Here is a 13,844-nt window from a genome sequence, read left to right as displayed (position 1 = left end):
TCAGACTAAAATGAAAAGTGTGTGTTAGAGAGGTTAAGAGAGTGGTGGAAATACAGCTGGATAAGTATGCAGAGATAGATTAGAGACAGCCTGGATAATTCAGACCATGTTTCATAAGTTAGGAGAATTGTAATTAGAGCGTGGAAGATGATTTCTTTGGTTAACACGAGGAAGTTGTAAAGGGGAGCTGATGCTGGAGAAGAGATATGTTCACTTTAAGACATGTTGAGTGTGAGGTGATGACAGAATCCAGAAATAGAAGCCCTGACTTAACATCAGTCTGGGAAGAGAATAAGAACTCATGACTAGTGATGAAAATTCAGGACTTCGTGAAGTGTGTTCATCACTAAACTCTGATCTTCTTGACCATTATACATAGCTTGTGTCTTTCTACTGTTGTTTGGTAATAAAAGCTCTCCTTAAGAGAGCACCATCATGTGCTAAATGCTTTACTTTTGTTGTTGTTGTTATTGACAATCTCTATTTTATACATGGGGAAGTTGACCCTTGGAGTTATTAAAAAGCCTTGGCCAGGGCTAAATGGAGAGTAGATGTGGAATTGGAATTCGAAGCAAGGCCTGGCATGATGGGAGCCAGAGCTCACTCTTTTCATTCCACCATGTTGCCTCCGTCAGTGCCCTCCCCCACCTGGAATCTTCTCTCTTATTACACATCTAAATCTCACTTGATATTTAAAATTCACATGAAACTTGTCCATGAAACTGCCTTGAGAATTTGCCTCAATCCCATCCCTGAACTCTCATAGCCATTTCTGCACACAGTCATGGCACTTATCAGTTCTTACCCAGTCCTGTAGTTATGTCTGTGCCTTCCTTAACTCCCTTTAGGTCCTTGAGGTGAGAGTCCATGAACGATTTGTCCAATTTTCTTGCTAACATCACACCCAGCCCAGGGCCATGGATGTTGTGGGCATTCAATATTTTATGAATGAATAAATGAATGATTGAATGAATGACAACTGCCTCCATGAGAATCAACAGAATGAGTTGAGAGAGAGAGAAAACAATGGCCTGATGAGCATTTCCTGCCAATGTCTAGCAACAGATTTTGGTGGAGTTAGTGAAAGAGAAAGAAAGAAAGAAAGAAAGAAAGAAAGAAAGAAAAGAAAAGAAAGGAGAGGGAAAGAAACAAAAGGAAGGGAGGGAAAGGGAGGGGAAAGAAAGGAAGGGCGGGGAAGAGAAGACACTTTCAGAGATGGTACGACAAGAGGAGAGAGATGAATAAATTAAAAAGACCGAAAAAATGGAAGGAGGGAAAATTGACGGTGGGGTGCTGAAGTGCTTAGCCTTCTTTCCCCTTTCTCTTTCCAACCTGATCCACTGTGTGTCGAGAATGAATGAAGGCATCAGTGAGGCCACCTTACAATACCCATCTCCCCATTCTTCAGGATTGGGGAAAGGACTTTTTGTGAGGAGACTGAAGAAGCCAAGGCAGGAGACTCTCCTGAAGAGAGTGTAAGTGGGATCCATCAGTAGGAGTCCTGGAGGAAAGATCCACGTGAGGTGACTAGAGCTATTTTCTGCTATGAGCCTTCAATAAAGTGGTAGGCCTGTGTTATATGGCCTGATTCACCAGAGCAGGGAAACATCAGGAAAGAGCATGGTCCATGCCTCTCAGCCCAAATGTGAATGAAAGTCACAGTTCATTTCATATTTAGATTCTTAGGATAGAGGTAACCTATTTCAGGTTTGATTTTAGGACATAATTCAGAGAATTTCTCTGGGATCAGTCTACGGATTCCTACCAGAGAACACGGCTGGGAAAATAGAAAGGACATGTGATCTGGAATCTGAACATGGATCCCAGTCCTGACTCTAGGACATGTCCTTTGGTAAGTCACTTAATTCTTTCGGGTCTCCATTCCTCAGTTGTCACAAGGGACTAGATAGAAGGCCTACTGTTTATTATTTTATTCACTCAAGATGGAGTCATTAGGTACATATTATATGTTAGGCACTGAATTTGTTGGGACCAGGACCACTGAAGAAATACTCGAGATGTGCGTGAAAACCCTGCAAAACACAAAGCTCTATGCAAACTCCAGTTAACAGTTATAACCAACATGGCTATAGTCCTATATCCCAACCTTACAAATAAAGATATTTCACATTGGGCCTAGCATCTCCCTCCAAAAACTGCTATTGGTTCTAATGGCTTCTTTAACCCCTTGTAAATGTTTTCATCTTAAATTCACGCCAGAGGTGCAGAGCATGCTTATTTGATTTATAACTCAAATAGTATTGTCCCGGGAAAAACATTTATCCGGAAATTATCTTAATAATCACGTTAAAAAAAGAAAACCCACAAAAGTAGAAATACAAAATGCAGGCCCATTTGAAGTGAGCCAAGTGCTGTATCTTCTTTTAACTTTAAAATGATGACTCCTGTGGTGATTGCCCAAGTTATAATGAGTTCAACAAGCTCATTCTTGTGTGATTTCTAAAGCCAAACTCATATTTCAATAGCGAAAGAGATCTGTTCTGGTAAACCAAATTTGCTGGATGGACACGATACAAGTGGTAACCTATCTTAAACGGGTTTTCAAGGTACCGAAAACATAAGCAATTGAAATTCCTGGCGAAAAAGCACAACACCACAGTACAACACATTTACATAAGTTCTTCATAATAATCTGGGGCAGGTGAAAATTTATGGGAAGCTCTTACAGTCACAAAATCTAATAGCAATAATCACATGTGTCGGCCGTTAAAATGGCACTTTCATAATTACAGCTAGATTAACAGTGAGAACAATTTGAATGTTGTGTAGAATTTAACACTTTCTATTCATTGGGGGCACCTGGGTGGCTCAGTCAATTGAGTGTCCAATGGCTCATGTCTCCATCCCAGGGTCATGGGATTGAGCCCCCGCCTCGGTCTCTACAGAGTGTGGAGTCTGCTCAGGATTCTGTCTCTTCCTCTGCCCTTCTCCCCAACTCACACTCTTCTCTCTCTCTCTCTCTCTCTCTCTCTCTCTCTCTCAAAAATAAAAAAACAAATACAATTTTTTATTCACTAGACATACAAAACCTAAATATTTTGGGGCGCCTGGGTGGCTCAGTCGGTTAAGTGTCCGACTTTGGCTCAGGTCATGATCTCGCGGTTCGTGAGTTCAAGCCCCGCGTCAGGCTCTGTGCTGATGGCTCAGAGCCTGGAGCCTGTTTCAGATTCTGTGTCTCCCTCTCTCTCTGCCCCTCCCCCGTTCATGCTCTGTCTGTCTCAAAAATAAATAAACGTTAAAAAAAAAATTCAAAACCTAAATAGTTTATCTTAGTGGAGACATCATCATCACCATCATCTTGGTACTTTACTGGCTCTATCTAGCCTAATCATTGGAACACAAATTGGAGCATTGTAGTCCTAAGGAGATGGGTAGCACATTCCATTTATTCAAAAAATCTTAAATGGCAGAATGACATAAAAGCAAATGTTATGCTATTAAAAATAATTGTCCTTACAGAGCTTGAAAATAGCAACATGGAGTAGCAAAAAAGAAAATGGAATATTAATCCTCTGTTTTTAACACAAATTTAATCCCCGCCCCCCCCCCCCACCCCGCGGCTAAATTACAAAATATCTTGATTTGCAATAGAACACAGTCTGTACTGAGAGGTGGTGTAACTGACTGCAGTTTCAGAGATGTTTGATTCATTTACAGGTTATGCTGTTTCCTGGTTTGCAAATTATCAGAACTCCCCCTTGTTGGAATCCTATGTAAATTCCTAGTAACTTTGGAGCTCCGTACAATTCTGTTCACAGCAATGGGGCCTTTCCTGAATTTAGATTCTTTTTTGTTGTTTTAAGTACTTTTACATACACGATTATGCCCACAGGTAACAGGAAACCAGTGTTTCAAAAGAAAACTTGATCACATTGCTAGATAACGCAGGTATCCTAAATAAGTGTGTGAGCGCCTCGAGGGCTTTACCTACAGCTCCTGCCAAAAGTACATATTTTTTTGATTGGTAAGAACGGCAGGTGACGCTTCATGAAATATAAATGCAAGAAAGACTCGGGAGAGCTCAATAAAAACCTTCCACCCGTCAGTCTGGGAGGATAAGAAAGATACTGTTTAACAACAGCTGGAAATGGCTTTCGGAGTGCCAATATCAGTCTATCTCTTATTCAAAGGTAGGAAGTTTGTTTTTGTCTTGTTAATTTTGTATCAATGTAAACTATGAATAGGATTTGTTCTGTTTTAGTGAGAAGTTGGCTTTTAACCGCCGTTCTTCACGACAAAGAACAGCACAAGCCACCTGTGAATTAATTGAGTTTTATTATGTAATACAGACTCCTAACAGATTATGCTACCCCCTTTTTTGAGACCTGTATGTTTGCTTTCTGTAACCGAAGAGCAGTTGATACATTTTAACCACTATGCCATAGCATCCTTGCGATTGAATTAGTATATAAATGAATCCACGTGCTCTTAAAAATGAATGTATTTCTATTTTCTGGAATGAGAAGGTAGTCGGGGAAGTAGGTATGGATGAGAAACTGTCGGGAAACTGCCCTAATCAGGTTATGCTTTTCAAATGTACATCGATGGGGAAAAGAACAAAAGTGAGAATAAGCAGAGTAAGAATCACTTTTGATCTGTTGCTTGTCCATAACTTTCCATCTGTTGCTTGCACATAGAAGGAGGCTCACCTGCTAAACATCCTTTCCCTCCCACCCCCCCACCCCCCCACCCCCCCCACCCCTTCATATAGCAATGACAGCATTGACTGAAGAGGCAGCCGTGACAGGAACACCTTCAAACACAACCCAACAAAGCAACTGGACAGTTAACAAAACAGAAGGTATTTTCTTCAGACTTTTGTATTTTCAGTGATTTTTTTTTTTTTTTTTTTTTTTTTTTTTTTTTTACCTTTTGAGAGAAATTCGGATTGTGATCAAAAGCAACACTGGAAATCTTTTAATGTGCATTTTATTATTAGACATTCAACTCTTTAAGCAGGATGCTGTGAAATAGACGTGACAGGTAAAAGTGCGAGCAAAGACATGCCTTTTAAAAATTGCCTTCTGCTTGACTCCAGCTTGGTCCCCAATAATCCAGTTGTGTCCCGAGGCAGTTTGTCCCCATATGGGCATTTGTGATGACTGATATTTTGGTATCATATTTTAATCTGTGACTATGACTTTGCAGCCGAAGAAATTAGGACAAGGCGAAGACTTAATCCATCTTCGGAAAGATCATTTTTCTTGTTTTGTTTTGGGGGATTTTTGTTGTTGTTTTAACATATGCTCTGTTTCCTAATCACGTGTACCCAATTTTTGTTGTTATGGTGATGGTGTGTTTCTTTTCCTGTATTATTGCTATTACTGTTATTATTAGAATAGCTTCTGGCTGCTGTTGAGCGAGCATCAGTATTTTTTTCTAACCTGTTTGAACTCTCAGAGGTGAACTTGGAAGGTTTGTTACCTGCCAAGACCTGTGTACTGGGTGGTTATGATTCTCACCCAAATCACCACCCCCTCTTGTGAAGATTGGTGATGTGACAGGACACAGGAAACGCCATAGCTTATGCTCAGAGCCAGGCAAATAAAAGAAGATCATGTCAGATACTTTGTTTCTGAATATGAAAGATAGTAATATTTCAACATGCCTCATTTTACCAATAATTTTAAATTAAAACATCTACTTAAAATATTCTGCCAGTTTGAGTTTTAAATGTCTATCCGTTTGCAAAACAAACTCCGTGTGAGCTTTAGGATCATTTTTAGCCAACGTCTTCATGTCTTCTGAGCCTCTGAGCAAAGAGGAAAAGATCTTCATTGGAAGATAATACGGTAGAAAATTCAAGTAGACTTTCCTTTCAGTGATTGACTTGGGAACAGTGCACACAGCACCACCTTCTTACGTCCTTAACAATGAAATGCAAGGCAAGATTTCCAAGTTACAGATAATAATAATGGAAAACAGGGGATCAAGTATATCATCTCTACAGTTGTCCTTTGCTTTCTTGATAGAGAACCTCAGTTTTTCCATTTTTAAATTTACTCCAAATATCTGCATCCAGTATCTTAGGAAATTTTTCATAAACTTAAAACTAATATTCTTTTTAGAGGAAAGAGGAGTCTCTCTGGCACATTCTTTCTTTGGAGGTATCTTCCAGTTCTCACATTTCCTAGCAAATCCTGGTTCAGGCTTGGCTAATTTGATTAATTTAGTCTTGTAGCAGGAAGAACCTAGCCCCGTTTATCATGGGAAATTCTCACGGGCTGAGAGTTAATTATTAAAATGAGACGCTAGATTCACAACTCCACACTCAACAAGATAAAGGCAAATTTTAAGGTAATATTGTGTGTTCTTAATCGACATGGAGTTATGTGGCACAGTGTCTTATTGGTGGCTTAGTACCTAAGATTTAGTATTTTCAATATAAAAAATACATGCCTTTTTAGATTTTTTCCCCTTAAAACAAGTAAGTAGGATTCTGTGAATCTACTTAGCAAAGGCAAATATGATGTAACATGATAACTAAAGACGGGGACGTATGTTTATTCATAAAACACTACTGATTCTGCCTGGGACAAATTTAAAGATCGGTAATTAAATTTTTACCAGAAAGGACCCAATTGTGCAGCTTTAACCAAGGGTCATCCCCACTGAATATACCCCAAGGGTGGCATAGGTATATGTCTTCAGTATATCAGGGAATGAGGAGTAAACATCCTGAAATGTATTCGTTTTGCCAAAACACAGCTTCCCAAGAGGAAGCTTCCCATGCAGAGGCTTCTGGACACTTGAGCACAAAAGTTTTGCCAGATGTGGTCGTTTGCACAGTGTTAGAAGTCAAAACCCAGATTTTCTCATTCTGTTTCTAGGGCATTTCCCACTGTCTCGTAATGTATCTTTAACTGAGTAAGATTGCCAATTAATATTCAAAGATGTTGTCTCAACTATGTGCAGCTTGAGCCATAACTTGTTTCTGGTTCTTGTATAGGTCATAACAATGCCTCTTCTGAAATGCGGCACTGAAGTGCTTCCTTTTGCAGTTACCTTCTCAGTGGTAGTCCACAGAAGAAGAAGCAGGCAATTCTCGTCTTCTTTGGGGGAATGAAGAGAAATCAAGTTCATTAGCTCTGTAAATCCAAGTTTCCTAAGTGCAGACTCTCGGGTGCAAAGGGGAGAATGAAAAATTGGGTGCGATCTTCTACGTTTATTCCTATTTGGGCATCCTTTTGGGGAGACTTGCTCAACACAGCCTGCTAAAATGAGAATCAATGCTGCCACCTTTTGGCCACCTTGTATCTCTACCTTATTACGTAGCTTCTAGAGAATAGAACAATCAATCCACCTCCATCCCCTAATTAATTAGTGATGTGTCCAAATGATATTAACCTAACCTTTGTGAATATAGCCTGCTGTTGGAATCAGCCAATAGTTTAAATGGCAGAGCACCCAAAGAATATTCTTCAAATTAAAGGTCTCTTTACACGTGTGTAACAAACCTACTATAAAAGTGTGACCCCCTTCATCTGTTCATATTGTATGTCCTTCTCCTAGCTGACTACACAGAAGGGCCCATAGCCTTGAAGTTCTCACATCCTTGCCTGGAAGACCACAATAGTTACTGCATCAATGGTGTTTGTGCATTCCACCATGAGCTGGAAAAAGCCATCTGCAGGTAATTGCAAAGAACTTTCCAAGTCCTAGAGATGGGAGGAGATGCATTTGTGTTTCACCTAGTGTTTCTATGTGTTTCACCTAGTACATTTCCACACACCTCTCTCTTATCTTGCAAAAAGGGTACATCATCTGAACATGACTCACTATATTTGAATATCTAAGGAGTCTTTTTCCAAACTACCTAACCCACATTACTCAAAAATACAGTTCCCACATTAGCAGCTTCTGTGTAACCTGGGAGCTTGTCAGAAATGCAGAAGCTTATGCCCTACCTCAAGACTCCTGAATGCAAACGTGTGTTTTAGCAACCTGCGAAGAGGATTCTGAGTTAATCACGGGGTTGATTACAGGATGAGATGAAATAGACTGTAGCAAAAACACTTCAGGAATATAAACTTCTAGAACAATTAAGTACTATTTTTATGATCATTGGTTTCTGGGCAATCTCCTATGCAAGAGTAGGTTAATAATTTTCTGGATCAACTCATTACTACGGGGCTTTAACGCATTGATTATTGTAAAATACATAGCTTCTTCGATACATGTAGCAGTTGGCTTCCATTTGGTGTTTTCCTCTGTGAATTACTTACTTTTTATTGAAATGCGTCATTCTTTGGAATTGGCCATTTCTTTGAATTTCTATCACTCTGAGTTTTCAAATTATGCATTCTTTTCTTTTTTTTTTCTTTAAAGGTGTTTTACTGGTTATACTGGAGAAAGGTGTGAACACTTGACCTTAACTTCATATGCTGTGGATTCTTATGAAAAATACATTGCAATTGGGATTGGTGTTGGATTATTATTAAGTGGTTTTCTTGCTATTTTTTACTGCTACATAACAAAGAGGTATGAAAAAAAATATTAAGTCACTGGGCACTTGTTCACTTAATGAATATTTATGGAGTCCCTACATCGTACCAAACACTGACATGTAGAATTTTTTAGTGAAAAATGGCGGCAAATTTGGCAACTTCCTACATAGATTTGTTTTGGTGCTTTTTTTTTTTTTATTTTTTTTTTCAACGTTTATTTATTTTTGGGACAGAGAGAGACGGAGCATGAACGGGGGAGGGGCAGAGAGAGAGGGAGACACAGAATCGGAAACAGGCTCCAGGCTCCGAGCCGTCAGCCCAGAGCCCGACGCGGGGCTCGAACTCCCGGACCGCGAGATCGTGACGTGGCTGAAGTCGGACGCTTAACCGACTGGGCCACCCAGGCGCCCCTGGTGCTTTTTCTTATAAACATAGACAAGCAGTAAAAATCTGCCTGCAATTGCAATAGAATAGCTCCAATTTACGGTTTCCCTTCAACCTCGTCTCTCTCTGCCTACGTCGAAGTTATGAGTAAGGAGGACAGCAAGCCCCACAAGAGTAGAGATTAAGTGTATCTTGTTCACAGTTATGTATCAGTGATAAATACCATGTCTGGCACACGGTAGACACCCAGCAAATATGTGTTGAACGAACAATTCTAGAAATGAGTACTAAATGAATGAAAATGGATGACAAACATGGGCCACTTTCTTTTCAGACATCCGCTGAGTGTTTATACAGGAGATTCTGTCTACTGCTAAAAACCTAAGACAATAAGCTTGATCCACAAGTATAAGTTACTTGTGTGTTCTAATTTCTATTTTCTCCACACTGGTGATTTTTTCTGAAATCCATGTAACTTGGATAAAGTCAAGAAATAATATGAGATACATTAAAGGAAAAAGCGCAAACACATTTCCTTTGTTGTAGCCTACTAAGTAAGTTGTCGTTTTTAAAATGACCAAGACTGAGTGTGCAAAATAAGAAAAGGTTTGCTTGCTTAATAACTGTATCTTAGAATAACCTCTGTTATGTCAATTGTAGATAAATTGAGATAAAATCTGTTACATCAATTGCCTAAGAGACCAAGAATGGGGGGGGGGGGGAAGGAAGTCAGGCCTTTTAATGCTAACAAGACAGCTGTCTGAGGTCAAGTTCCTTAGAAGCAAAACCTAAGATGGGGATTCTTGTGCAAGTCATTGGCTGAGGGAGTGCTCTAAAGGTGAACCCTGTAATGGAGTAAGGAAAACCAGAGCAAAGGAAGACAGTGAGCAAAGACGTGGCCTCAGCTGGATTCCACAGGGAGATCTAGGATATGGATGGCACAGTAGACCTTTCCCAAGAAGGTGAGGGATCTTGGTTTTAGTGCCCTGTGTCATCAAGCATGGGTAGCAGTATGCTCCTGGTGGGAAAGGAGGTGAGAGCTTGGAATCTCCCAGGGATCTTCAGGCTAGGTGCTCTGTTGGCCAAGGGCAATCCTCTGGAGAAGGATCTGGCTCTGAGCCAGTTAACATGCATAGCCAATGGGGGATGGGCCCACCAGTGGGGAAAGGGGACCTGGGTGGAGAACCAAGAGCAACTGTTGTACCATAGCATATATATCATTCTCAATAAACCATACGAGCAGCCGTCCAATTCACACGGAAACCAATGTTCTCTTTTAGGTGTCTAAAATTGAAATCACCTTACAACATCTGTTCTGGAGGAAGACCACTGTGAGGCCTTCGTAAGAAATTTTCGTGAGGCGTGTATAAAAATCAGTGGGCCCCAAATCGAAATCTTCCAATGAAACAACAAAACTTCCCAAGCTGACTGGACTCGAAAATAAAGGAAGTTGGGATCGTGATGAAATGAGAGAATAAACTTCAACGTTGGTCTTCAGACTTTGCCATCGTTAGGGTGCCATGGGAATCGAGTGAACAAGCTACTGTGACAGAAGTCAAGTTCATAGTCCTACTCTGGGTTTGTTGCTGTTGTTGTGTGGTTATTGCTCTTACTGCAGAAAGACTGAGCTTCATGCTTCTGACCACGTCAGATGTGAATTTTCATGGGAATAACTACCAACCTTGCAGCAAGCCAAAGCAATGCCAAGCTTGGGTTCTTCACGTGCTGCCTACCACAGGCAGTTTAGATCACTGCGCTACGGACCTAGTCCCAAACATGCTGCTTTCATGGTGTCTAATGCTAGGATGAGGTCAGTGTTATGGCACCTCCAGCGATGCAAGCGTGTGCCTGAAGCCTAAACCAGGGAAAAGAAAATGGAATGTCCAAGGCAAACATAAATCATACCCAGCTCGTGACAACACTGTGTAGCCTGTATCTGTGAAATGTGGAATGAGTTGAAGAGTTTTCGATGACTAAAAGCTATCTGGATATTGAGCCCTGAGTAGGTGAAACATTTCTGTTTCTGCATGGATTATAAAACCTTGTGTCGGACTCAGTGGTCCCCTAATGTTTATGTTCATCGCCTCTTCCTATTAGTGGAATTACCTGGTGACTATCCATTTGGCCTGAAATTCTAGAATTCTACTAATAAATAAAATTCTACCATCAGCCCTAAAATAGAAACTGAAGAATCGGACATAGGAATTGTTTCACCAGCCGACGACCTGTGGAAACTTTCTCCGCCATTTCTGAACGCTTGATAGCAGATTTGCACATAGCGAGAGAAAATGAACAATGATAGAAATCCCCACTTGGGAATTAGGGTCCCTTCCTCTTTAATCATACCTCTTCCACATCAGTAGAATTATCCTCGTGCAGGTCCTTTAATTTCTTCAGGCTTTGGTTGTATCTTCTACAAGGCCCTGCTAGTTTTTAGAGTTTGACTGGGGGTCAAGAGAAAGTTTTCCATATTTGTCCCACAAGTGGAATTATTCTCAACACCACCTCTGTCCCCCACGCCCCATCGAACCCGAAAACACACCACCGGATATCATCTTAGGTGTCTATTTGAGTGTTTGGTTTGCAAAACAATCGTTTAAAATTTTGTCTTTAGAGGAAGTGAAACATGGAATTGAAGAAGAAGAATATCTACCAATTTTCTCTTGGATTCAGTCTAATACTATGGACCTTATTTTTTCTCCATTGCGATGTAGATAAGCAAAACAATTCTGATCACAAGATGGGTTAAAGGAGGATCAAACGTGAATGTTCCTACAATGGTAACAAGACTTTCACTTCTGTAATGACTTTTCCATTCGCTCCTAAACAAAACTTTACATTCTGCTTTCCTTTGAGTAGAAGGCATTTCGCCAGCTTTGTTTTTCCTTCATAAGGAATTTAATGCCGATGAATTACACGTCAGCATTTTCTGCTTGTCCTCACAAAGTATGCAAAGGTTACATCATACCAAAAAGTGGGGAGGTGAAGTTTCCTCCCAGTGACTCCAGCGACCGCACCTAGAAAGCTATGATCTTCCCGAGCTTTTCAAAAAGGTGTTAAAACGCTGGGGAGAGTCCAGGAAGAGACAATAAAGCTTAATTAAGGACTGCCTCTTGATGAAAGGAAAGAGGAACTAATGCTGGAGTCTGGAGAGGTGATAACCTAAAAAGTTATAAATATCTGCTGTCTATAAATATTTCTAAACTGTAAACACAATATAATTGAAACTAAGAAACACCAGACAGAGAATTAAAATGTCCAGATTGCCAAACCAAAACAGAAACCAATAGGGATTCTGAGTTTTTCAGTGTGGAAGAGTGTGCATTAACAGTATAAAATCCCCCCCGTGAGACCATACAGACATTTAGAATGTGGCTTATGAGAAGCCATCTGTTGGTGGTCTGTCATACAAAGTAATCGTCTGGTCCCCTGAAGCCTAGAATTCATTTTGCAGAGAGGAATCTCTGGCATTCCTGTGGCAATATTTACACATGTAAGTGAGACAATGCATATAAATACAAGATGTTCTGCAAACTTCTTTATCTTCTGTTTTTTTCCTGTGCAAGATCCTGAGAAAAGCCTGCCAGGGAAGCCCTTGGCATCAAGATTACGTTTCCAGCTATCAGTCATGAATTATTAGGTAGTGTGGATCATTCAGGAAAGAAAGGAAAACATGTTTCTGGCACCTTGGACTAAATCAAGCAGGATAAGGGGTTCACCGATTTCATTCATTTCCCATTTTGTCTTCTTTAGATATCTACCCTTCAATCTCTGAGAACACGTCCTTAAGTCATCAATATTCATAAGTGCTTCATTAATTCACATTCGGAGCATGATAAGGGTGAGGGCAAACACCATAATTTCAAACATATGTGAGCCAGTAAATTCACAGAGAAAAGTATAATTACTTGTTATTGTATCTTCTTTCCCCAAATTACTTTTTTTTTTAAAGTAATCTCTATACCCAACATGGGGTTTGAACTCACGACCCCGAGATCAAGAGTCACGTGCTCTCCTGTCTCAGCCAGCCAGGTGCCCCATCCCAAATTACTTTTTTGTATGGTATGTTTTTTATAATCCCGGAAGTAGATGAAATTATAACATAGATTATCTTTTAGTGTTTCTGGCCACAATACAAATCTAATCCTTTAATTCGGAAATGTCCATTTTGGTGATGTCAAGGAGATTTCCATTCATTATATGTAATTGAGAAAGTGTCTTCAGAAAATAACAAGGCAAACATCAGCAATCTAAGCTTTTGATGTTGGGCATAAGGGCAGTTTGTCTCTGCAGAAGACCATGAGTAAGCCACCTAACTTCTTGCGTTGCAAAATGTAACAAACTCTCTGTAGTGTGATGTAAATATTGATATCCTGCAACCCACATTCATGGGAAGGGTTACCAGAATCTCTCTATTGCAAAATACCACTCTTTCTGGCTTACATCATGGCTGCATGACATCAGGTTACGAGCATCTGCCAAGATGAACCGGAGGTGTTGAAATTTAATTTGTCAGAGACTGGCACTGCTAACCTGGGTGAGTCCACATTTCTGTCCAAGCCTCGGTGCGGCCCTATTCAGTAGCACGGTCAGAAGCAGATCTTCCAAATTCAGCTGCAAATTTCTGTTAATTATTCAATTCAGGAATGCACAGTTCAGACTACGAGAGCCTAAGCCATTCATTTCCTCGGGATTCAAAGGCTAGGCCCCCTGGAGAATATCCACGTGAATAAACGAGTACTACCCTTCTACTTCACTAAACATGATGGAGATTCCAAATCGTGGGCAACACCCACAGCCTCCAAAGAAACATCCCATAAAGATGAGGAATATGATTATATGGTAACGAGGGGGAATCGCATTGTTTCGTCAGGTCTTATCGCTAATATATCTCATGACCTTTCTTTATAATTCTTGTGTCTCGGATATTATTGGAGCCTAAATCACTTAGATTGAAATTTGGTTAGGACCGCAGTCAAGCAGGTATCAAAC

At 40.3% G+C, this 13,844-nt stretch overlaps 1 protein-coding gene across 5 annotated transcripts; it reads left to right on the top strand.

Annotated features, from left to right (window-relative positions):
• The first annotated feature begins 4,108 nt into the window (after nucleotides 1-4,108).
• Nucleotides 4,109-10,187, top strand: EPGN (epithelial mitogen). 5 transcript variants are annotated; one of them, XM_047857039.1, is made up of 5 exons: nucleotides 4,109-4,151; nucleotides 4,733-4,795; nucleotides 7,534-7,654; nucleotides 8,350-8,376; nucleotides 10,133-10,187. In XM_047857039.1, the coding sequence occupies exons 1-5, from the start codon at nucleotides 4,109-4,111 to the stop codon at nucleotides 10,185-10,187; spliced, it is 309 nt and encodes a 102-aa protein (XP_047712995.1). The 5 variants fall into 5 exon arrangements, with proteins under 5 accessions (XP_047712995.1, XP_047712994.1, XP_047712993.1 ...); XM_047857038.1 differs by having other exon boundaries at nucleotides 4,733-4,822; XM_047857037.1 differs by having other exon boundaries at nucleotides 4,733-4,822; nucleotides 8,350-8,502.
• Nucleotides 10,188-13,844: the final 3,657 nt, after the last annotated feature.

The sequence above is a fragment of the Prionailurus viverrinus genome, chromosome B1 (genome assembly GCF_022837055.1).
Source record: "Prionailurus viverrinus isolate Anna chromosome B1, UM_Priviv_1.0, whole genome shotgun sequence".
NCBI classification, from domain to species: Eukaryota; Metazoa; Chordata; class Mammalia; order Carnivora; family Felidae; genus Prionailurus; species Prionailurus viverrinus.
This window is presented reverse-complemented; position numbering and strand designations above follow the sequence as displayed.

What these genes read in the sequence shown, in the direction of transcription:
- EPGN (XM_047857037.1), top strand. Translation starts at nt 4,109, where the DNA reads ATGGCTTTCGGAGTGCCAATATCAGTCTATCTCTTATTCAAAG. An exon ending in CTGGAAAAAGCCATCTGCAG is followed by an intron (nt 7,655 to 8,349) that starts GTAATTGCAAAG and finishes TTTTCTTTAAAG; the next exon opens with GTGTTTTACTGGTTATACTG. An exon ending in TACTGCTACATAACAAAGAG is followed by an intron (nt 8,503 to 10,132) that starts GTATGAAAAAAA and finishes GTTCTCTTTTAG; the next exon opens with GTGTCTAAAATTGAAATCAC.